Source organism: Athene noctua, chromosome 4 (genome assembly GCF_965140245.1).
Source record: "Athene noctua chromosome 4, bAthNoc1.hap1.1, whole genome shotgun sequence".
Taxonomy (NCBI): domain Eukaryota; kingdom Metazoa; phylum Chordata; class Aves; order Strigiformes; family Strigidae; genus Athene; species Athene noctua.
This window is the reverse complement of record NC_134040.1, coordinates 32,372,617-32,399,306: the sequence shown is the minus strand read 5'-3', so window position 1 is coordinate 32,399,306 and position 26,690 is coordinate 32,372,617. Positions and strand designations below refer to the sequence as shown.

The 26,690-nt window shown below is 35.5% G+C and overlaps 1 protein-coding gene across 2 annotated transcripts in view; it reads left to right on the top strand.

Annotated features, from left to right (window-relative positions):
- The window catches only part of DLC1 (DLC1 Rho GTPase activating protein), a 236,918-nt gene that overhangs the window by 42,917 nt on the left and 167,311 nt on the right, over nt 1–26,690 (top strand). For both annotated transcript variants that reach the window (XM_074904883.1, XM_074904882.1), the window contains exons 2-3: nt 11,142–11,291; nt 13,839–13,979. In XM_074904883.1, the coding sequence (XP_074760984.1) occupies nt 11,142–11,291; nt 13,839–13,979 (291 nt within the window). The remainder of the gene's footprint in view (nt 1–11,141; nt 11,292–13,838; nt 13,980–26,690) is intronic.

Here is a 26,690-nt window from a genome sequence, read left to right as displayed (position 1 = left end):
TTTTTTTCTTATGAAATGAACCAGAAATAACGCCAAGATATTTAAAAGAGATTTCCAAATAACTTTGAATGGAACGGTGGTCTATGCAGGGACACAATATTAACTGTGCAAGAAAGTTTTGTATATTGCCAAACTTTTGTGAGGTTTGCTCATCTAAATTTGCAGAAAATAATTGTACTTTTGCATTTTTATTGTTTTCTGTACCACAAAAGTGTGCTGTTTGGATTAGCATTAGTATTTCCCACTTTGCTAGCTATTTCCTTACCTTTTTCATACCATTTTCATGCTTATTTGTTCCTTCATTTTTCTACAAGCCTTATTATCTGATCCACAGTGCTGCACTTCAGTACTGCTGAATAGCACAACAAAGAAAAAAAATAACCAAACAAAAACCCCAAGGTATGTCTTCCACTTTGCCCATCTCGACAATAGGACTGTAACTGGATCTTGTGATATCACAAGTAGAGCATTCATCACATCACATCAGCTCGCCTCTTTCAACCTGAATTCTTATTTTAACTCTGAATTTAATAGGTTAGCATTTTAGCCATCTAAGATATTTCATTTCTTTTTCTCACCTGGAAGAAGTTGGAGAGTGGGGTTTGAGTCTCATGTGATGCTGTGATACTTTCCTCACTGTACATATGAAGCAGGTCCATTCTGCAGTAGAGCAGATTAACTGGTGACTCATTTGAAGTAGATCTTATGCATCTACTTTCACACTTTTTGTGCATTGATCCTGAGTGTTCTTTGAGACACGGCATTGCTTGGACTCCCTGACATTCAGCATGGTTGTTATATACCTATCTGTATCATACAGCTTTCTGTACATGAACCTGAGCTCTCCTCCCCACAGTGAATCCCCCACCTTATTCTTCCCAACTCTGAAGTTCCATGCTTTCTTTGCTGCCTCTTTACAGAGTGTCCATAATCTTGGTCAGTCTTCAGGGTACAGGGGAAGAAAATACTCTGCTGAATGCACCTTATCTCAGCTTTCCTTGCTTCCCTTTCTCTTCTAACAGCTTCCTCCAGACATGAGAGGGTTTGGAAATTGTTTGTGTTTGGCAGACAAGCCTAGTGAAACTCTCATGTAAACTGCTAACTTGAGCAAGATTACCAAAACCAGAATGATAAATGCAGATTTTTCTCTCTAGCCAGGTATCTAAATAAATGACCAGTTTCTCAGAAGCTGTAAGCACTAGACTGATTTCTGTGAGTTGCAGGCTATTGCATAATGTTCCTACATTTTGTCACTCAATACATAAAATTTATCAGGCAAACCTTGGTAATCAGCCAATTCTATCTTCTTTTTTTTTTTTTTTTTTTTTTTTTAATTACTCTCTCCAGGTAAACCTGTAATTTTTACTTCTGCATTTAGAAAATGAGAAATTTAAACCTATCATCAATGTACAAAGTCTTTGCTGCACAAATCAGAGTACATGCATGCATGTGTGTGTGTTTATGTGACTTGTAAATACATAGAAATATAAATAAACCCACAAGACTCAAAAGAGTAACATAAAACTAAAGTAAAAGGCAGAAGCAGTTAAATATTTATATATATATATATAAAAAAAAAAAAAAAAAAACCAAACAAAAAAAACCAACAAATGAATAATAACTTGGATGTCTTCAAGCTAAGTCCTCATGGCAAGATTTACAAGGTTAAGTAGCCAGCTAAACCTGCTCCCCTCATATGAGGATTTGTTATAATTTTTTTATAACAGACTATTTCTTTCATAATGCCTCCTAGCTTTGCACAAACATTTCTCTTGAAAGGAAAAGGAACTATAGAATATTTTTTGCAACCTGTTAAACAGGACTGGAAACATTAAGTGGAGACTCTCCCCCTCACTGCACACAATTAGTAGGCAAATTGATTAAGGTATTATTTCAAAGAGGATTGTGTTCTATTTTTTTAATAGGCTGTTTTTTAATTTATTGACACTGCAATCATATTCATGAACAGATACCTTATCTAAAAAGATTGAGTAGCCAGTGCAACTTGAAATTCTTCATTTACTAGAGTAACATGATAACCATTTAAGACAAGCACATCTATTTCACACCTGGGAGAAGTTAGATTGTACAGTGGTTTGTGGGTTTTAACTTTCATGTCTGTCTTAGGCATGATTCAAAGCCCATAACAATCACAGAAATCACTGATTTCAGGAAGCTGCTCAGTACTACTGTTTGCAATATCTTCAGGTATTTTGGGGTAGAGTGTCACTAATAGACTTCATATAGATAGTAGCCAGTACCTAGATTCTATGTTTTCATTGGTAAACTGAAGGATAAACTAGGTTTTATATTCATGCCTCTTCCCCCATCTTCTTTGCACTGTCTTTAAGTGCTATCTAAAACAGAAAGTATCAAGTTTGCTTTCCGTTTGTAAACAATTCCTTACTTCCAGGCTTGAAATGCATTAGATAATCTCTTCAGATAATAGCTTTTTTTCCCCATGAGGACAGTCAAAAGTGAGAGCAGGTTGCCCAGAGAGGCTGTGCATTCTCTGTCCTTGGGGATTTCCATAACCTGACTGAATCGAGTCCTGAACAGCTTGGTCTGATCTCACAGCTGGCCCTACTTGAGCAGAAGGCTGCTCTAGGGACCTCCAAAGTCCTGTCCAACCAACTAACCTATGATAAGCCTTATTTTGTTCTGTCTGTGTACCTGTTCTTTGTCTCTTTCAAATCTTAAGACTGACAAAGGGTGAAGAAGTTGAGGCAAGGGGATCACAGGTGGAGAGAATGGTTTAAGCAAAGTGTGCTAAATGCCACACTAGTTCTTGCTATAATATTGTTTGTGTCCTCTTTAAAAAGCATACTGCAAGAAGTGTTAAAAGCTATCACAGAATCATGGAATGGTTGAGGTTGGGAGACATCTCTTGAGATTGCCTAGTCCAAGCAGAGTCAGAACAGGTTGTCCAGGACCATGTCCAGCCAGATTTTTAATGTCTCCATGATGGAGACTACATAACCTCTCTGGACAACTCCACTGCTCAGTCACCCTCAAAGTAGGTGTAGGTCTAAATGGAATTTTTTGAATCTTGGTTTGTTCCCATTGCCTCTTGTCCTGTCTCTGGGTACCACTAAGAGCCTGGTTCTATCTTCTTACTCACTCATCAGATAGATCCCTCCTGAGTCTTCTCTTCTCCAAGCTAAACAGTTCCAGCTTTCTCAGCCTCTCCTTGTATGAAAGATGCTCCATATGCTTAATCATCTTTGCTGGACTTGCTCCAGTATGTCCATGTCTCTCTTGTGCTGGGGAGTCCAGGACTAGAGCTTGGACTGAACCCATATTTATCTCACCAGGGTTGAAAAGAGGGGAAGGATCCTTACCTTGTCTTGCTGGCAACATTCTCCCTAGTGCAAACCAGATAATGTTGGTCTGGTTTTGCCATGAGTTTGCATTGCTGGCTCATAATTACCCTCACCTTTGTGTTTCCAGGAGTGTCTCATATTTTAAAGAGGAAAAAATCACGAGTAATTTATGAAGTATACTAATGGGCCAAATATATTAAATCTTTTGTGTCTCTCATATCTTTAGTTATATTTCCCTAAGTCCACATTTTCTTTTAAGAATGAAGTGTCCTAAGTGTTTGTGCCCCATCAAGACATACAGGCACACACACCTGTAACTCTCATTCTCAAGCACTTCCAAACTGGATTAATGTAAACAGTTGGGAGTCCAAAAAACTTGTCACAGATCAAATATTGATTTCCAAAGGATGTTTTATTGCCCAGAGAAATTAATTCATAATATTATGGAAAGTGAAGTCCTCAGAAAGTCTTTGGATTTTCAACTATGTTATACAGATAATAAAATTGTGGTACAATTTTTAAAATATTATAAAATACAAAGGTTAATAATAGATAAATTCAAAGATACTCAATTATTTGTTATCAATTTACTTACATTTTCTCACATGCTGCACATTTCAGATGATACAATTTGGAACTGGACTTTCCACAGTCTCACAGAAATGATTCTTAATTCACTTGATTTCAGTAGATATGAAGACCCCTGTGAGTCATCATTGGCATTAATTATTCTCTCTTGCTTTACTTTGAATATTTAGTTTGATAAATCAAATAACCTGAAAATTAACCTTAAACAAAATCCCAAAGACCAGAACAGATCTCCTGAAGGACAAACCCTCTCCCTCTCATTTAACTGAAAAACTAAAACAAAACAAAACAGCTCTCTTTCCACGAATCTATAAAGTAGGTATAGATTTACTTATTTGTGTATTTGTAAAACATATACCAATAGAAGTGTATCCAGGCTAAATTTCATAATGTTACTGATGCTGATTTAATTTCTGATTATTAAAATAGAGTCACTATTATGCCTTGTTTGACTCTTTAATTTACAGCATAATAGGAAAGCAATACGAACTTCACTGAAGTATTTTCTTGTTGATTTTGCTCAAAAGTACTGTTGATAACTTTTCAATAGTGTAAAAAGGTAGTTTTGCACTAATATAAAAAATGCAGCAAAAGTCATCTATCACTCATATTCTACTTAATCACAGTTCTATGTATTCACAGTATTTTTCCAGTCTGATAATTAGTACTCAAATTGTTGTCATAATATTCTCCACAAAGCAGCAGTCTCTCCTCAGAAGAAACAGAAATTGGGTCCAGCAAAGGTAAAAACATGCTCTTTGCTTAGTTTGTAAGTAAGAGCCACAAAAGCATAGTCATAAAAGGTGACTTTAAGTGTAATGCTAATTTACAAAATATGAAGAAGGGGGAAATTGGAAAGTAATTGAATATTGTTTATGCTGGAAAAAGCATGATTAATGATTTTCTGTTTAGCTATAATTTTTCCATCCACTGAAACCAGATTATGTTCATGTTGTGCTCTGTGCCTCTATGGGATTTTTTTGGTCAAATTTTCATAGTCATAAACCTGACACGATTCTAAGTCAGAAATGATTACTGGGAGTTGGGTGCCATCAGACCATCTACTGCAAGCAAATGTAACTCCAAAGACAGAGGGCTGGATTTCACCCATCATTTGTAGTTTATGAAACTGTATTGTAATTATTATTATCTTCTACACTGGAGAAGATATACCATTTAGAGTTGTTAATTTTACATTTATTTTTGTTTCTGTTGGTTAGCTGATGCCACCAATTATTATTTGCATTAATATTGCAGGAGAATTGATAGAATGTTAAGACAGTAAGAACAGTCTGAGAAATCTGTGTTTTCCATTTAATATCTACCCATGGTGCTAGGACATTAGCTAGAAAGCAACTGTGTTTGACTTAGTTTCTTACTACAGAGCTGTTGTGTTTAAAGAGCAACCACTTCATGAGTAACTACTGCCTGCTGTTCCTGCTGAGTTAACACAGCCATTGAGTTAACACAGCCATGTAATAATTCCTCAGATTGTTTTCCCCAAAGGTTTTTGAGCGATTTTCCATTTCATCAATAGTGAATTGCTAAATTTCATTATTAAAATAACATCTCTGCTAGACAGTTTACTTGGCTGACATGAAACATGGAAAACTACAATTAAAACTACCGGAACTAAAATAGAGTACAGCCTACAGGTTGAGTACACCTTTAGGCAAAAACAGCTTGTGTTGGAAGGAAGTTACTAAAGAGGATTGTTTCTGTTTAGATTAAATTAGTTTTGAATGTGAAAGATGGCAAGTGTCCACAGTGGAAATAAGGTTAAATTCAGGAGACCGGTATCTGTGAATAGCAGATGAGTTTAAAAGATCTTGTAAAAAGTTAGGGAAATGGAGAAACCACCTCACATCTACTCCTGAAATCTTCCAGTTCTTGGAATTTACCAGCTTGGGTGAATTTGGATTTAGTGCTCTCTGTCATTTCCCAACACATTTTCCTCTTTCCCCCAGAGAGTGCAGCACTATCCCTGTAAGCACTGTGCTCCACAGAAGGAGCCATTTTTTCTGTCTGGAAGTGTAAAAACCATATGTTTCGTTAAGGGAATATGTTATTCAGAGGTTGACTTTCTGATATAATTGTATTTATTACATGTCTTTATAGAACAGTAGTGAAAATCACGATTACTACATTATATAGCAATCAAGTGCCTCTGAAGACTTCATTTTTGCAAACAAAATTATTCATGGGTTTAACAGGAATTAAAAAGTGCACATAAACCAGTGCCATTGAATACTTTATATTTGGAATAATTGAGTCAGCTATCTAAAGTTCTTGAAAGAAAAATTAGAAGAAAAGCTACTCTCCCAAAAAGTTGTGTGAATGTGTAGGAATAGCTGCATGCATGAGTGTGTGTCCTCATCTGTGTATGTGTACACCAGTGTATGCTTATGTTATTTGTTCTGTTTTCAGTATATTCTAAATATTAGTTCATAATATCATTTATAATAATAATCTTGCTGTGATTTTTGCTGGTGTCTAGTCCTTGTGTTTTGTGCCAAAATAAATAGAGTGCTTGAGCTTTTTCATTGTATTTCAATGTTTGTCGCCTGCAATCCCTCCAATATAATGAGTAGGACTCTAACATGATGCTGTAGAGTGTAAAATATAGGGAAATATAAAATTCTTAGATGTTTTTCAAAGTTTGTGAACTGTACACTGCAACATAGCAGTATGAAAATTACACATCTGATTTATACAACTGCTAGTAAAAATCAACAGATTAATTCCAAAATACCATATTTTGCATTATTATTTTTTTGCTTTCAGTTCAGATTTAAAACTTCGTGTATAAAGTTGGTGCTTTAATAAATTTCTGTTTTTCAGAAAGGGTATTTTTTGTCAAGGAAAGACAAGAATGAGTAATTTAATACATAGCGTTAATACAGAATTTTAAGTCAGTCCAGCTAGCTGCAGATCAAGAATACCAGACAAAATTAAGCCAACTCTTTCCATAAAGGATGCCTCTCTTTTGTGGGTAATCAAGCTTGCCTTGTCAATTGTGCAATAGGCTTGTCTCTAAAAAACAAGGTCTCTTTTTCAGAGGAATTACGAGCATCTTGACACCAGAGTGTCAGGGAGGAGCAAGGCTGGTAGTGCCCTAGTGGCCCTAATGAGAGCTGCTTGGAGTGGGATGTCCTCTTGCTTCCTTCACCGCAGGGCACCCCACAGGCACTAATGGGGGTCTGCTCTGCTCTGGAAACCAGCAGATGCTTTGAAAGGGAGCACTTACAGGGAAGGTGGGAGTGATTCAATCCTGCTATTAAGAGAGAGCAGAGAGTTACTAGTTTGTGTACTAGCTACTTCTGTGCAAAATTTTTGCTGTGAAAATTAAAATAGGTTTTAATCTTAACAGTACCTACTTCTTTTCAAAAGGTGCCCTTTGCTTCAGCTCTACTCAGCTAGAATAGGTATGTGGGAAAAGGGGCTATAGAAGGAAGAAAAGTGTGTGTATGTGGTATAAAACAGTGGCTGCAGAAGAAGGGGAAAAACACACTTAGAAAAATACAGGGTTTAAGAGAGTAAGAAAGTGAAGGGTATCTGCTTCAATTGTTTTGCCATGCTCTTATAAGGAAAAATGGATATATTAAATCTAAATTTTTAAAAAAGGAGGAGGAGATACTTTTTTAAAATACTCGGATTAATGCTGCCTTTGTACAGTGTTTGTTGTTTATCCATGAAGCATTCAAAATAAAAAATATAGCATTATGCACAAAAACCATTATATTCCTAAACGGCCAGGTGTTTTCCATGCAGAGTGCTATGGAGACATCATGTTAATAAAGAACCTCAGTTTGTAAATGCAAGCACAAAGGAGCTTGGTAGTAAAAAGACCAACAAACACTTGAAGACATAGGAATATATAGGGGAAAAATAATAGTGTTATTCTTTTCAATAACAATATAAGATCCAAAATGACAAAAGTGTCTAAAAAAGTGACTGGATCTCATTTGCAACCATGTTCTCAAAATGTCTTAATTTTATAAACATTGTTTGCTGACAATAGCAACAGGACTTGTGAACTGTTTTCCTTGTAAAAAGGATTGGATTTCTTTTAATATGACCTTAACTTGGGCATTTTAATACTTAATTTATGAGTAACTCAAGCATCCTTCATTCTGGGAACAGTTACAATGCTTTCTGTTCTAAACATATGAATATATTCAAATTTAACTAGCTCCTTTATCACACCAGTGAGGATACAATTTAAAAGAAATATTGTTTTTTCCAGTTCATGACCTAAAGTATTTCCTCTGTGTGTGGAGACATGTTAAAAATAAAATCTCCAGACAAATAACATCTCAAGTTTGACCTACTGTATATGTTTGTGATACATTCCTGAATTGCCCAATGAAAATGCCTAAAGGCAGAAATTAAGGTTGTAACGGCACTTTTTGACCAGAGACCTTCTAATGACTGAATTTTGACTTCATAGTGGTAAAGGTAGGTTTTCTGTATATTTTTATATATGTAATTTGTATTTTTGTATCATAATTTGGAAGGTAACTAGCTATCAGTAAGGAAAAATGTGAAAGACTGGATGCAAAGAAATACTGTTTTCAAAAGAAAACAAATTAATTGCTAATATCTTGCTTGCTTTAGATCATATCACACTACAGTAATAAAATCTAAAAATATACTCACAAGGGAGCTAAAAAAAAAAAAAAAACAGGCTATAAAGCTCTTGGAAATTTATTAGATAATATTAAGGGTAAAACTGTCTAAACATAAATTGATCTTATAATAATATTTATTTAGTGTGTTGTATTGAATTTCCAACTCAAGATTAGCCTTTTTTATTTGTATGTGTAAAATTTTTGGTATAATGCTTAGACTTTCATGTATACAATTTAATAGTGCTCCAACCACACAGAAGGTGATTATTATTTTATTCAGTAACTTCCAGAATAGAAACTATACTTAAAATGTTAAAACTTCTCATGACAAGGTTGATGCCAACAGCAGTCAGAACCCTAAACCATTGCTGGAACTTCTGAACAGAATAGCTAAATTCCATACTGATTATATTATTGTTTTCTGAAAGGGGTGTTTGCCTGCAAAGCTAGCCCATTGTGTCAAGCCTGAATATGACTTTGAGCAATATTTTGCCACCTCTTCATTTCAGCAGATTTTTCTCCAGCATTCTCAATCTGCTACACGCAGAGTTTATACATTCAAGTTTATACTTTTTTGACAAGATAAGTTGAACAAATTGCTTGGGGAAAATTCCAGATTTTTTTTTTTTCTTCATGCAAAATTCCTGTTATCTCTCTAGTCTGAAAAAAAAAAAAAAAAGGCAAAACAAACTAAAAACCCCACCCAGCCACCACCACTCATTTTGTTGTAGTGTGGTAGTTAACTTTTGGATTTTAAGTCAAGAATTAATTTTAGGTTGATTTGCCTGTCCAGTGATATATTTCCAACCAAAACTAAAAGAAATAATTACACAGCTAAGTTACTGTGCAGGAGGCTTGTTTTGGTACCAGCACTGACCCTCTCTGAATGCGTAAACTGGCTACAATCACCCACCATGTCAAAAGTAGCCCCATGCCACAAAGGAGGTCATGTCTCTTTTGTTGGCAGATCCTTATTTGCTCTGCTGACCCTTCTGCACTCATGCAAATTAGATGAAATAAATGTTCTGACATTTGCTAACTTCAGACATCAATTTAACATCAGTTAAAGTGAAGATGCACGGAGTTTCAATGAAACATTTAGGACACTGCTTTTTCAATTTGAAAGAAAGTGAAACTTAACCCATTTCACTGATCGCTATGTTGTTTTGAGGGTAATATTCTCTTAGGGTCATTCTAAACTCAGTTCAGGTTCATCGGGAGGTCCTGAAAATTTACCAGCTTTTTCAGCAACCCAATCCAAAATATCATGTTGTAATAAAAAAAATGAAATACAGAGTTTTCCTGAATTTGGCCTTTGCTATGAACGTTGTTCATAACTCTGTTATGTACTGATAGATTTGTGTTTCTGCTTTTCTAGGATTTAGTTAACTAGCCTTCGTCACCTCTGTCTTCACATAAAGACCATGTAGACCATGTTTTATATTACTATTTTATTGATACAGTTTCTTTAATTCTAGTAGGAATAATTTGATTCATGTTTTGCAATGTCTTTGAAGAAGTCTATAAAAACCTGCTAATATATATCTAACAAACTATAGAAGTCACTCTGTAGCCTGAAAAACAGTTTAATGACTATCAAAAAAGACTGATCTGGGCATTTATATTACCTGCTTCTTAGACACAATGAAGTAAATATCACATACTTTTTTCCATTTCTTGAGAAGGATTTATAAAAATATTTTTTTAAGTGAGTTGACAGAACTTTTTATTTTCTAACCTTGTATTATGAAAATCCATACATGAACCATTGGGGGTTTTCATATCCCTAGATTTTGAGGCAGGCTAGTTGGCTAACTTTTGTATCTACTCTCTATATAAAGGGGAAAGACAGGGAGGAATTCCTCAAGAGCATCATTTAGGCAATCTAACAAGATTTTGCTCTGAAATGCTCTTTTGAGGATCTTCTCAGTCTCCATTTGCTACAAATGGAGTATAGGGTAATAAGCTGCATAAACAAGGTGTTTAGGGCTGTGATGTGAATAACCCTCATCTTTCTCTCTTTCCAGTCAGAGGATCTACAATGTTGTGTTTACTATAATGTAAACATATCTCATGTATATCAAGAATTTCCAACCAAGACAGAAATCTCTGCCAAGAATTGACAAAACACAGTTACACTGATGTGTTCTGCAAGGAAAAGTAGCTGTGGCTATTCTCAGCTTGAAAATGGCTTCTCTGAACTCCTTTCTCTCCCATTTTGATCTTACACTAACCTTCAGCATTTGTGTTTGTTCAAATTATTTAACTTGGGGTGAATATTTGGAGGAGTGTTTAGACTCAGTAGATCTTTAAAAAGAGTATGTGTATCAAGGAAATGGTAATGATGTATTTGAATGAAACAGTTGTGCTTTTTATAAAATTTAATTGCTGTAATGGATGTATATTAAATATTAATATAAAATGTTTTCCCAGAAGTAAGTCAATACTCAGTGAACTGATTACACAAAGCAGTATTTTTCTCTGCTTATTATTCAATGCACTTTCATGTCAAATTAAGAAACAGGGCTTTTTAAATTTAAGCTTATTCTTACCAAGTAATGCCATTTCAGATTTAGCAACTGCATGTTCTGTTCCTTAGGAAATAACAGAAGATCGCGGTCGATCACGACTGGATTCAATGGTGCTGTTAATTATGAAACTGGACCAGCTTGACCAGGATATTGAGAATGCTCTCAGTGCAGGCTCTTCCCCATCCAGTACCCCGACATACAAACGGAGGCATATACCTGTAAGACAGTTTGGTTCATCTTTCTTATTCTAAGTAGAATCTGATTTTACTTCACCTTCCTTTTTTTTTTTTTTTTTTTTTTTCTTTTTTAATTTCAGCCCTCACATTTAGAAGCTCATTGGTTTCAGAACTAAACCTCTTTTTGTAAAGAATTGGTCTTGTTGGGTTTTTTTTCCATGTATATATGTTTTGAAGACAGTAATATTTGCATCCATTATTTCCTTTTGGCACCATTTCATAAATGAGAGCTTCAGACTCCCAGATGAAAGAAGGGGAGATCAACAAGATTAAGAAAATGTCTGGCTCTCTAATTATCACTTACTGTAAATGCAGAGTCAGCACAGAGTCAGGATCACATCAGTCTCAGAACATATGTGTGTCTGTCTTTTGACATTAAATAATTAGAACTGAAAGTAAGTCTGAGCTGCAGGTCGTGTTTTTCTGCTAGTGGGAGGGTCCATTAAATCTCTGGAAGAAACACCCTTTAAATCCTCTGTCATTCAAAATAGGATTCTGGGCATAACAGTATACTTTAATTATTTAAATTTCCTTAATTATTTTATTTATATAAATGTGACAGTTCCTTGCTGAGAGTAGTCTGAAGGGAGACTAGACAGCTCACAAACATGATTGATGCATTCTTTTTTTCTGAAAAATGTTTGCACGTGTAACTAAGATGAAATGGCAGACCCAAGGTGTTCTTGTGCAGGCTTCCTCTTAATTTCACCCACATGTGTTGCAGCTGTTTTTCAATTTAAGAAACCTGAGAAATACTGCCCCAAGATCTGTAGGCTAACATTCAGGTCACTTGTTTTTGTTAGTAGTATTTTCTTTTAAATAATGAGGGTTTTTTCCTATTAAAGCCAGACTTCATTATTGTTGTATAGTGAGGTGAGTGGTCTGTAGGTCAGAAAAGCTGTATTTAAGCTTCAGTGGGTTTGGTCAGCTGAAGATTACATTATATATCATTTTTAAAGGACATAAGATAATTGCACTTTCAATATCCCTCAGGATATTGGTGTTCTCATAGTATCTCCTTGTGCACTGATGGCACGGGAAAGCTGAAATACAATGTTAACATCTGTTCTCTGTATTTTAGCAATCCGTGCTAGCATTTTAGCTAATTTCTTACAGCAATAGAGGGAGTTGAGGCAATCTGTGTAAGTAAACCTGCATGATAATGAGAGTTGGTACATGTTTCCATGCCCTCCAGAAAGACAGCTTGCATCAAACAGTATGTATGCTCTCTGTATACACTGATTGTCTATGTATTTTTGAGCCTTTCATTATTATGAATCAGAGGATCAAAAGATTTTGTTTTCAGGACATTTATGCGTTGTGCTCACTCTATTGATTTTATAGTAATGAAGCATTTGAATGTGATGCAAAACATGGGTGATGGAGCAGGGACCATGGTTCTGCACTGTAGCAGCATGGCTCTGCTAAGTGGAAGCTTCTGAGAGCAGCTGTAGCCAAGCTGACTTCTACAGAGGCATTTCCATGGCTCTGCTGCATTTCCCAGTGCTTCACATTGCAGAGGACTTGCTGACAGGAAATACCCGACTTGCATACTTGGTGTAGAGGCATCTGTCTAATTGGCAGCTTCAGTTTGGCAGACCAGAGACTTAACCGAAAACAATGAATCAAACGGTTGCCATTTCTTTCCAGTTCAGGAGCAGAACCCCTGAAATGTCTCTGCCCCATATTTCACCTATTCTAGGAACTCGGTATTAGGAAACTAAGGCTTTGCACAGTGCGGGCTGGGGTTAATAGTTCAGACTTTTTTCTGTGTACTGTGTAGCTGTATTCGTACAGGCTGCACCTTGGCTAATAATCCTGACAGTATATGACTGGTTCTACACATAGCCAGCTCTTTGCCAGACATGTGTCAGAATTTATCTGCAAGCAGTATAATCCCCTGCCCTCACTCTACACAGTAAATCAAGCATGCACTATGCTTTTACTTCCTCAACAATAAAACATACTATATTTCTTCTTCTTTTTATTCTCAAAAAAGGAATGTAATCAGTGTCATTAAAAGTAATTTAACCAGAAATAGCATTTGGCTGATAAGTGTCTGCTGATTCCAAAAAGCTAAGGAGTTGTACCTCTGAATTGTATAAACTGCTGGATGGTGATGTCATTTCAGCATGTAATGGTTTACAGATGTTCACTGAGCTCTCAATGCTGCTGGAGACAGAAGGTGGGAGCACACAGGAAATACTGAACATCAGAGAAAAATGTCAGACTTCTGCAGCCCCAAACTGATTTTTCTTACCTTGCATTCTAACATTTAGGGAAATTATAGCTTTGATGTTAGTGGTGATTTATAATTTCAGAACAGCAGCTAATGCAAACCACCACATTGAAAAGGACAGCAAATGAATGTGTGTTTAATGGAACACAATAAGGGAAATTACTCTTACACAGAGAATTAAGCATATATATATTTGAGTGAGCCTGTCTAAATACTTCCATTATTTAGAAGAACATGATTTTTATTTCATATTAGTATTTTTTAAAGAGACTTGCAACTTTTTTTGACAGGATGTTGAACCCGGTTCTGAAAGTGGAGTGGACGTTGCTTCAATAAGTCACTCACAAATAAACTTGTCTTCTAACATCCATTGTCCTGACTTAGCATCTTCCTGTTTGGTAGCCAGCTCTGGGGCTAAACCAAAGGCTGGGGTGAGTACAAAGATTATATTTTCTTAACTTCACTCATGATATCAGGTTGGAAGTGAAATAAACTATTCATTATATGGAGTGTACAACAGTATATGTATGACACTGAAAGAGCTAATGATGCAGATTGTCTCAAGGTACCGTTTGAGTGGCAAGCAATCCTAGAAGTTTCTCATTTAGAAACACACTAATATCAGCTGATGATTATGATAAACTGAGTTTTTATGTGAGAAAATAAAGGAGCTATTCCAATTTACTTAGGAAGATAAGGTTTCCTGAAGTGGTATCACTTGGAACATTTCCTAAATCTCATAGAGGACACAGCCAGAGGAAAAGATAATCATTTAGCCTGATTCATGATGCCCAAACCCAGTCACCCTGGTCCTCTTGAGAAGCTAAACTGTTGTGTAGTGCAAGCAGAAATATTGCCCTACTAAAGCCAAATTTGGCAAGTGGTTTCACACACTGAGGCTTGGAGGGAAGCCTCTGAGCAGGAAGACCCTTTCCCGCAGGTGCCAGTGCACGCTGGTGGTGAGGAGGGCAGGTCTGAGAGTTCAGATATGGCAAGGACTCTCTTTCTGTATCCATTCATAGATATATATAGCTGTCAGGAGCATGGTCCTTTCTTTTGCCAGTGTCCACCTACTGAAGAATCCTCTTCAAAATCAATGTGTGCAGAAAATCCTGGATGTCCTAAAATACTCTGTTCCATCTTGCATTTGCTATTTCTGCTCCCTCAAGAAGCACAGAAATCTAGATTCTTCTAATCTTTGCCTAGACTGAAAAGTCAGCATAACTTCTTCTCCATCTATTCACAAATTTAATGGCTGCTGGTAACCAAACCAGTAGAAAATCTTGGATAAAATATTAAAATATAAAGTGTGGCTAGCATAAATATATATGTTTATAACAAATTTATAAAAAGTAAAATAGAGGCCAACTGTCACTTACTGCACTGCAATAATAGCTAGTTAACTAATGCCTTTGAGGCAGTAACAAAAGTTCTAATAAACATTTACATTTAGGATTGTTCACTTGTACAAAAATAAATTCACTTGTAATTTATCATCAGTGCATAACTATAGCAAATAGAGAGCTCTGCACTCTGTCATTGCATACAATGGAGCACAAATTCTCAAATAAGTACGTATGTTATGCTAGAAGATGTTATCCCGTTTTGCCAGATCCTGAAAAGTACACAGACACTCTCTAAGGTATTAACTACACCTTTTAAATTTAGGTTTCTCTACTAATATTTGGGGAACTCTTAACACCTGGCTTTTCAGAAGTGTGGGTCACTTCCTTTGCAGTTAGATATCATGTGTTAATTCACTTTTAGTAAGTATTTTTGTGACTTTTGCTGTGATGGATATATCATGCTGAAGATAATCTGTGAATATTGTTTCATTATATAATTTTTCATGTATATGATTTCAGAGGGGTCTTGTTTTTTACTTTGAAGGGTAACTGTGAATATTGAAAAAAATCTCTGCTAATGCATGGGTTGTAGGGGTACAATACAGTGTCCCCTTTTAAAAATTTTTTTGTATAAGTAAAGCTAAATTTTCTCCAAACTCAACTCTCTTTCCTTAAGTTTTGCAGACTGTAACTCACCACACTCTATAGTGGGACTTGTTTTTTACTTTTTGCTTGACTGTAGACCTCCTGTAAACTGGGAAAAACAAGATCTTCTCAGATATTTTTTAGTTTGTTTTGAGTTTGGGCTTTCAGATAGTTCTGACTTTGCACTCTTCTGATCCATGTACTGAGTGTTAATGTGTGCTGTGGCTTCAACTGTTCAAAAAATTCAGCTGCCTCCCTACCTACAGTCAAACTTTATTTGAAAGCATAAAGTTTCTTGGATACACAAAGAGAAAACTCGTCATTCTTATGCTTGTCTATCTCTACCCTTTGTTGTTCGTCTGACCTGTATGGCTTGTCTGCTGCTAGGTGTTTGACTGCAAACCCATACTAGTAGAAAAGAAGTTACCATATTCTTTTTGTCATGTTTAGCATTGGACTCTACTCAGGATGAATTTTTAAAAATGTTTTATTGAATGGCATGTCCTTGAAGCACTCCCCAGAACAGACATCAGGGATGTCTCTGTACAGGTGATTTCCATGTAACGATCTCCTGAGAAAAATCCTCAAAATATGGTGTTCTGTCTGTAAGGGAGACTGTTCTCATAGTTTCTTTGGTTTTAGTCAGAATGGCTGGTGTAGGAATAAGGTTTTTTTCTGCACTGGAAACTCAGCAGACTACTTTTTAATGGTAATGGACTGTTTCAAAGATTTTACTTCCTTTTTGGTGTTTGCAACTGCAGATCTTCAAGGTTTCCAGATACTTAGTCTCCAAGGACAACTTATTTTGTTGCGTTTATTAATAATATGTAAACAGGAGTACAACTGCAATTAGTTACATTATGGAATAATATGTGCTATTTTTAAACAAACTGTTGACTGCATCAAAATCAGACTGTACAATTAAAATGCATCATGTGCAGACTGTGGGAGTGGGAATATTAAGGCAGGGAGATATGGGTTCAAATCTAGTCCCTAGTAAAGAACTTGTAAAAGGTATCACCTACCAAGACATTATCTTACAGATGGGAAATTCATGTATAGACAAACTATGTTCATTCATATTAATTCAACTTTATATGGATTTAAAACCAAAAATTGCTAACACTGTCACAATGTGCTGAGATATCCATAAGCAGAACTTGGTCTGATAATCCTAGTGGAAATTATTCACTCATTGGTCTATGGAAAAGCAAGACACTTCACATTTTCATGGGCAGATTTTATGAAATGTTAAACAAGATTTGCAGTAGGAGAAGTATTCAGAAAAATTCTGTATAAATTATAATTTTCTTTGAAAATTAATAGTAGTTATTCTTTTATAAGAAAATGGGGTGGGGGTGTTCAGATGCACAAGTTATTAACATTTCATTAAAATTCACTAATGGATAGTCAAATCCATTGTGAATGCCTGTGTACAATAGACATATATATGTAAGCATACAAATGAATGCACACACTAGTACTCCTTACTGAATACAGGCATGACAAGGAAGAACAGGATTCTCCTCAGAGCACTGTAGAAACGCATTTCTGTAGAAAGGTTTTCCTGTGATTCTGCAGTGTGCAGCATGAAAGCCTTTGATATGAAGATATTCACAGTATTCGGGGCTTATGAGAAGTATACAGTTGAATAACCTTCATCCTAAATTTAGGATGCCACCATTATATTTCATGGTCAGGATAAAATAGCATAATGTGATGAACAGAGTGTTTGGTCCCTGTACATGTTTGGCAAGGTGCAAAAATGGACAATCCTTATGAAATAAGGATTCTCATGATTGAACAGGTACATTTCCCATCTAATTTAGGACTGGAGCGTAAGAAATGTTTTGGGCATCTTCATATTACTTAATGTTTACAGAGTAAAGTATTTGTGCTTCTAGAATTAGCACATCTCTATGTTCTGGGGTTTTATTCACCAGTCTCCAAAATAGACAATGATTTTTTAATATTAACACTCAAGTATATACACTTGGTAATTATCAATCACATGAAGCTTGAAATCAGCTTAAAATATGAAATCAACAGGCTTTTGCTCCAATGGTCATGAGAAACACTGGAAAATGTGAGTGTCTGGTCTGTATTTGGAGAACAAGGAATGTAAATATCGGACATGTTGTTACCTTCTACAAACTAATGCCACACATCTGGACACTTACAACATTATTCAACCATAAAGACCAGAAACACTTTGCTTTTAAATTTCGCTTGATTATTATAAAAGCAATATGCAGCTACAGAATTTCAAATGTATTTTAATAACAAAAGATCAGTTGCAATAGCCTTCTCCAGCACCCAGTTAAAAGCTAACTAGTTAAGGAAAGCTTGAATCAATTATCATCGTCTTCCCGCCCCCCCCCTGCAAAAAATTGGCTAAAAGACAATATCAACTAAGGCCTAAAAGTTGTGGCCAAATTTATGTCCTTGAACATGTGCTCTTCAAAGCCTATCTATTTTCTGTTCAGGTGAAAAAAACAAAACAAAACAAAACCTGTGATTTTTTTCTACTGCTTTTCTTGGCAGACCTATCCCTCTTGCTTCAACAGTGTCCAATTTAGCCTTAATCACACTGAGCAATGGTAATCAGAAATCTATTATCGCCAGAATATCTGGTATCTGAGAGAAGATTGTTTTTCAGATTAGCTGTAATGACTCATTTAAAATGCATTCATTTCTCAAAGTGATTTTAGGCACCATTTATGCCTGAAAGTACAAAATGACCTGGTCTGGCTGAACACTAGAATGGGATTCAGGTGCAGCTACTGATTTCAGTGGAGCCCTGAATGAGCTCAGGAGTCCACTTTCAGAAATCTTTTTACTGGATTGGGACAAAAGGTTTTCTTATTTAGATGACAGTTTTGCAAACTTTTTATGTGTACTAAAATCATTTAGCCTTTCACATATGCTTTTGATTCACATTATATTTTGAAGTTTCAGCTATTTAGAGAAAGCCAGATCACTGTGTGAAGAATAAATTATAGATTTGTAGGTTAAGAAATCAAGTTTCTTGCTACTTTACTACACTGGTTTTTACATATGAAGGAAACTAAAATTTCAGAATTAAATATTCATAACAAAGAATTATCAGGGAAGCAGTAATTTGAAATGTTTACATTTTCCACTGCATTATGTTTTATAGTAAATTCAATTAACTAAGAGATATGGAAGCATACACAGATTTTGTCAATGAATTTGTGCAGACAGATTTTTCATAGTGGGTCATGACATTTGAAAGGTGATAGATTTTGGTCACTGAATCATACCTTTATTTTGTATTTACTTATTTATTAAAGTCCTCATATAACTTTTCTAAATTTTGCTGATATTATGGTGTTCCTTTTACTCATTTGGGCAAAAGTGGAAGTTATTCTGGTAAGCATTAGGGAGAAAGATGCTTACTATGCAACATTATTTAAAATATTGTTTCTTTTAAAATTGAAAATATTTATGACTAGAAGGTGAGAAAAGACTTCCCAGGATCTGACCATGTTGGTTAAGTTAGTACTGTCTTTCATATCTATGTTTTTAAAAAGTGTTTTAGAAGACAGGGTAAGACAATTAATTATGAAAGTAAATTTTAACACAATCACATTTTCATTTGAATTCTAATAGCTGTTATTTGTTCCTACAAAAAGTTTTTTCAACATGCAAATTGCCATGAAGCTACATTTGACAATCATGCAGTAGGTAACAGTAGGATTACGCTGTGTTTCTTACATGAACCTCTCAAAATTTTTATTTGACTCTAGCTTGTTCCCCAAAGAAATCTGTGTTTGATTTTAAGTAGAACTTCCTATGTTAACCTCAAGTGTATTTTATTTTTTCTCAAATGAAAGAAGTAGCAAACTGCAAATGGCAGAGGTGCTTTTAGTTCTATGAAGTCTTTTAATCAGCATAGATCTTAAATCTTAAAGCTAAGCATTTTTTTTGCAATGAGAGTAAGCTTCTCCTAGAATTTGAACCAAAACCACTGAATCCAGTTATAACATCTTTGACAGTGCTGCTGTGGTCAAGGACAGTCTCTCTCTTTTATGTCCCTCAGCAGTGATTCCTGAGAGACCACAGTATATGGAAATTCACAGTGCAATAAAAGGTTTGCCATTTTATATAGCTGCAGTATGACCCAGGAATTACAAGTATTAGGCTCCCCACTTTGGTTTCCAAGTTCGATCCCAACATAATATTTGGAATCTAAATAAATATCCAGCTTGCTAAGTGCTAAGCATGAAGACGTCTGAGTCTTTCCAAGACATCAATTTGTATGTTCACATTTCTGTCTCTTCTTCCAACTTGATTATAGCAGCTATGCTTATATGCAGGTTTTTTTCTCATGTTTTCATCCTTTCTGTAGAGTTGCCAACACCGTCTTCAATACTGTATCAGTCTGGTTATAACCAGATGGTTAATGGTACAATAACCATTTTTTATAAACGGAAGCAAAAGTTTATGACTTTTCCAGCAGTAACATTGATAGTTGTACTGTTTCTAATGTTAAGTACATTTTTTCACTGTATGCTGCCATCTGCTGCCTTGGTCTTGTAAATGAAGAGCACTGGTCAGGCTTGTAGCTTTTAAACCACATCAGGAAGTCATGCCAATTAGAACATTTCATAATTGAACATAGAGACTTTTCATCTTTAAAAAAAAAAACAAAAAAAAAAAAAACCAAAAAAAAACAAAACCAAAAAACCCACAAAAAACAACAACAAAAGTAAAAATCTTGTACAAATGTATTCTAAATATTTATAAGATATGGTAGACTAAAGGTTGATTTTTTCTGTGGGAATGAAGCTTTCATGGAGTGGATAGGGATACTTTTAGATATGTTTAGATATTTGAACTTAGTCCTAAAAAGAATTCATTTTACAATAACGGACAAAAAATTCAGCTTTTAATGGATTTAAGATGTTTGGAAGATTTTTAGATTAATCCCTTGAACTATAAGTTTCACATTAGGAATTCCTCGTTTTGTATTTGCACATGCAATAATTTATTTGTGCATTAAGTGCTGGTATTCATAAAAATCATATCAATTTTTCAGCCAGCTACATAATTACTGACACACATAACATCACAACAGCATGTGTACCACCATAGGAGACATGTGGGTTCGAGAGCATTAAGTCTGTTATGCTGGAGTGCTGTGGTTCCTCTTGGCATGTTTATTGCTTCAACTGGGAGGAAAAAATACTGAATGTTGCACAGCCTCCCTGGAAGACAGTCTCTGCTTTGCAAAATCCAGAGCGATTTTCAAGTTCTCATTTTATTCAAGCCTCTTGTGTTTGAGAATAGGAAACTACTTCTCTGTAAGAAAAATTCACAATAAGGTAATAATTATACCTGAATTTGCCAATATTGAAGCAGTTCAGTAGAAAAGTGTGATCAGTGGTTTATTTACATTTAAAGGTATCATGCTTAAATGTGTTATAGTTTAATGTGTTGTGGTTATGTCTGCCCACAATCTAATAGGCTGTGGTCAAAATTCTTCAAGATCAGCTCAGATCTGTGAAGACATCTTGCATCTTTTCTGCATGAGCAAAAAAAGCTGATGGAATTATCGTTTCTAGTCACTTATGCAAATCTTAGGGAACATGGGTAGGGAATCTAAAAACTGCAGTCCAGGCTCTCTGACATCCTGTTTGCATTTGGGCCTGGGCAAGACGATTCCAAAACCCCTTAGAAAGGAGGGGCAACCCATGCTTTGCATTTCTTCACTGCAGGTCACTTGGAATCAAATCTGTTATGCTCTTGCACATCAACATGGCATTTATTAGCACTGCCATAACTATGTTTGAGAAATGAAAACTGAAATCTGTGACCAGAGGAATTTTATTGTGTTGCTCTCAGGACCAACATCCTCCTACGTAGCTTAAATTTAAATACTCAAGGCTTAATAGCAGGAAGTAATCTATTTTGTTGTTAAATGATCACAAGCAAATGCAGAGAAAGAGCTTTCCACATTCTCTAAGAAAAAATCATATGAATGTCAATCATATGAATTATACGAAGTCATGCAATTTAAAATTTCAGCCTCAATTTAGTTTGTTCTTTAAACCTCATTATGCAATCACTTAAATGCATTTTCTCACAGGAGTAAATCTCTTTAAATCAACAAGACTGTACATGTCAGAAGTGTCACGTGCATGGGTAAGTGGATATGTTTTTCACCGAATTAAGGACTTGTGTCGCAGCTAAAAGGGTTAATGATCATAAGGAATTACCATAAGGACACAGAATAGTCCTCCCAATGCCTTATACCCAGTATCTTAAAAAATACATGCAGAAAAGTCATGAGTTTTCCCAAACATCAGGAAGCTTCCCTCATGCCTAATATGACTGTATTCAAGAGCTGACTTGTGCTCCATTGATTCATAAGTAAAGCTTATGTAGACACTCACTGCAGGGCAGCCTGAATTTGCATTCAGGCTCATGATATGAGTCATACATCCTCCAGTTCCAAATGAATGTGTGATGCCTAGGAAAATTTCTAGTGCCCCATCTTACAAAAGCCAAAAGTCAGTTCTGTGTGTCAGTTATTTAATTGCCACAATGTACCAGTAAGATAAGACTGCCATTTCAATCCTGCCAAGTACCTTAGTCTAAAAAAATGTGTCAAACTTCTGCGTAAAAATTATGTTAGGCTGAATTTCAGTGAAGAAGGTGTCTGGAATACAAGAATAGCTCAAGAGCTGCAATATTATATACAAGAGTTCAGGCTGTTACTTTACTGTGAAACTGCGGGAAAAAAAAAAAAAAAAAGACATTTTCTATTTAGGTTATGAATAGAGAATTTCTGGAAAGACATATGAGTAATAAGGAATTAATTGCTCAGAATATTTTTTTTTATTTCAGTACTTTTTCAAAACTAATTACCATGATAGCTAGAGAACCCCACTTCACCAGCTTATGGTTTACTGCTATGCATCCCAGGATCGTCTAGGGAATAGCTGAGGCTTGTTCTTGGAATGAGCTAGACAAAAAAAAATTAGGAAAAATAAGGAAATTCTAATATAACTTATAGGCAAATTTACCACTATTTTTAATGAGAAATATACTTTTTAATTGAAAAATAAATAAATAATTTGGTGTAATTATTGCAAAAAGCATTTGTGACCGTAGGGCCTTATTCTGAATAACATAGTTCAGTCCTTGCTATTTGAAGACTGGTATTAATGAAGATTCAAGTGACTTTTGTTTTGGGGGAATGACTGTTCTATATAATATCTAACAAAAATATTTCTATGCATAAATAAATCAGTTTCATTTAGTTGTTAGTCTATTTTTCAGACTATATTTAGAAATTATATGTTGTGACTTTGTTAACCATATGCTTTAGCTGAAAACTGTAACTGAACATTTATAAGTCACCTATTGACTAGCATGTTGTTCCCAAAGTGTTGTTTATATTGTGAAAGGAAAGAAATATGCAGACATCAGCTTGCAAATGGAAAAAAAAAAAAAAATTGCTTTATCTACTATCTATGGATAAAATAACCTGTTTAGTTATTGGCACCACTTTCAATCAAATAGAGACCTCTCATGATGACATAATTACTGCCAGGTGCCTTGTCTTCCTCCAGTGGTTTGTGGATCATAAATCATTGAATGGTTTGGGTTGGAAGGGACCTTAAAGACCATGCAGTTCCACCCCCCCTGCCATGGGCAGGGACACCTTCCACTAGACCAGGTTGCTCAAAGCCCCGTCCAACCTGGCCTTGAACACTGCCAGGGAGGGGGCAGCCACAACCTCTCTGGGCAACTTGTTCCAGTGTCTCACCACCCTCACAGTGAATAATTTCTTCCTTAGTTTAAGATGAAGAGCCTAAATAACTTTCAGAAAATAGCAAATAGCAAATTTTAGATGGGCTTGCATTGGCCCTATGTTGAATATTCTATCAGTCATAAGCTGATTTTGCAGACTAGCAGTGTTGAGGACAGGGATTCAGCCAGCTTATTAGACATAAACCTGTGAAGGAAGCAAGCAAAATTACATTTTGTGTTATTTGTGTAAGTACACTTTGTGTTACTTCATAAGTACATCTTTCTCTCGTATGAAATCGGTAGGTTTTAACTTAACTCTGATACGAAGCTGGTTGAGTCTGAATCTTTGAGAGTTTGCTGGGCTTTGCTTTCCATGGCAGTATGCTCTGAATGTCAGACAATACATTAAATGTTGCCATTTTTTCTCCAGCTTTATTATCTGATAAGCTTAGTGCAAGTCTCTCTTCTGTGCTCTTCCATGTGGACTGAGTTGAATCCTAACCATTTCCTCTTTTTTTCTTGAAGTTACTTAAATATATTTAACTGTATGTCAGTATGACATTTTAAATCGTTTTCAGCACCTGACAAGAAAGGCTTACATGACATTTGTGATTTTTGTAAAAAAATACATTGTAAATTATCTCTATCAGCATGTAATCCATATAGTGCATCTCTGCACTGAAGACCTTGAATCCCATAATCCAGCTCAGAATTGTTGTTGCATGCATGAGCAAAGATGGGCAAAATTTTTAAATCGCTGTCAGTTAAGAAGCTTGCGAGTAGAAAATTGCTGGAAAAGATGTAAACTCATTCTTAATGTCAGTGATGTAAAGAAATTATTTTTTCCTGAAGAAAAACAAAGTCCACTAAGCACAAAGCAGTTTTATTAATAGACATTTTTGTTGTTGACATTTTAAATTGCTATAATGGGAGAGGTATGTACATCTGAATGGAGTTACATTAGTTTTGATTCAAGCCAACATTTGCAAAAGAGATCACTGCAGGACTGAGTAATTGGTATAGGTGAGGTATGTAGGAAGCAATCTCTTACTACTTCTTAAGAACAAAAAGCAATCTTTTTTAAAGTTTATATCTATACAACTTACTGATATTTTGGAAGGTAAACGTAGATTGGTCTCAAAAAGTGCTTAGACATTTTTTGTGGGAAAAAATTAATAACCCATCAAAACAGCATATAGAACCTTGTGCTTATTATCATTACTATCTTACTGTCAGTCATGTGATGAAATCCTAATAAACGAGTTGCATTTGACTTGAGATGTAGTTTGTCAGACTCTTATTTTGGGCCTGTTGTTTGCAGTATGTGCATGCCCTATAGCTGCCATTGGGATTGCCATGGTTTTATTTATACACATCCTCTAACCTACCGCAGGTCCTGGTGAGAGGAAAATAGTCTAGATTTATCCAATATGACCACAGACATGTCCTGAACCATAGACAGATGGACATGGAAGCCCTTACGTGGGTTCTTTCTTTTATATGGAAGCTGTTTCTCTTGCATAAGGCTTTATCTCAATATAACTTGTCCTAGTGACACATGCCTTCTCTGTTTCATGCCTGGTAGAGCATTTCAGTAATAAATGCCAAACATTACTGGGAAACCATTGAATAGAAGGAATCTGAAATCTGTTAAAATTATACTGAAATATACAGATGTAATAACTGATGATACGTATCTCACCATATTTAGAATTCTGTCTCTTTGAAAGGAAATAATTGGAAGATATAGTGGGGGATAGATTTCACCACATGCAGAAGATGAGCATAAGGATTTTTAATGACATAAATCCTTAAAATAGTGTTGAAGAGCATCGTACTGTGTTGAAATGATTAGAATATATTCTGCGTAAAAGCCTTTAATAAACATGATGGAAATAGAATATTCGTAGATTTGGCACTGTTTCCATCCTGTTCAATAGTAACTCTAAAAATATCTCAAAATCTCCAGAACAAAGGAAAGAGGGTTCCAGAAAAGGTCAGTAGGTCCCCTTGCTGGACACTATGAAGGAGTGAAAAGGGAAAGAGCTACTTGGAGAACTGCTGCAGAAAGCTAGGTTGCAGATTTTCTGAGAACTGGGGTTAATAAGTTTTAAAGCTGTGAAAAAACTTGAACTTTTTGCCAGTAGACCAATAGGTGACAAAAGGCTGCAACTTTATTCAGTCCATCAGTGTTGCATAAGACTTTCAGCTAGGATAAACTGTTGTTAGATGCTGAAGTGTTGATTAACTTGTAATTTGCCAAGGGCAACTTCAGTTTTAGTTTTGGATAACTTTATGAAGAAATCCATTGTTTCTCTGTTAGACTCCGAGTGGTTATTACATCTTGCTAGAAATTAGATCACTGGGAAAGAAGCAGTCAATCTAAACAGCAGAGACTGAAAATCATCTTGTGACTGAGAGCCACAAGACCCTTACCTTATCCCTCGACAATTCAAGAGAAGGGAAAGCTCAAAGTGGTTTGAAGGTGCAGAAGATAGTGTCATCTCAGGAGTTCATTTGTAAGGTAATGCTGGTTTAAGGGTGTGGTTGTGTCTCAGGCAATACTACTTCTCTTCCTTTGCATGACATTCATGCAAAGAGGGAATTCAGACCACCCAGCTGTCCCATGCTAGTACTGTCATGCAGGGCACATGAGATGCACTATGACTGCAATTATAGCAATCCCATTCCAGCTGCTTAAAATTACCAAGAAACCTACTGCTTTGAGCATCCACTGTGCTAATCTCCAAAGTGATCATAACTATCAGCAAACATTTAAACTGATATTAAAAATGTTGTCCTGACAAGATTGGAATTGATCTATTTATTATAAAGTACTATTACTTCCTGTAAAAATGTTTTCAACTAATGTGATAATATTCATATACAAAAGTTTCGTGTTTGATGGGACTTTGGCCCATGTTGAGATGTTATGAAATTTGAATGTCTTTTGGCAGAATTGTGCATATAAAACCAGGAAAGAGCAGAATGATTTTAAAATGATGTTTTACTTTAGCTGTGCTCCTGAATCTATAAAGTGATCTTTTTTCTGTTTCTTCTTTTTTCCTGTTTTTTTTTTCCTTTTCCTTTTTTTCTTCTTTCTTTTTTTCTCTTTCTTCTTTTATCTTTTTTAATTTTCTCCTCTTTTTCTTCTATTTTCTTTGAGTATTCCACCTTCCTGCCTTTTATTCTGGATTTGATTCTTGCATTAAAGTCAGGACAGGTATTAACACCAAATCTTATCCACCCTTCTCCAAAGTACACTTTGTCTTCCTCATGGTCCATTGCTGTCTTTCACCAGATCAGTCCCAGCAAGACCACCAGCATGGTTGTGTAGCCACAGCTTTGCCTATCCCTATAAGCATTTGA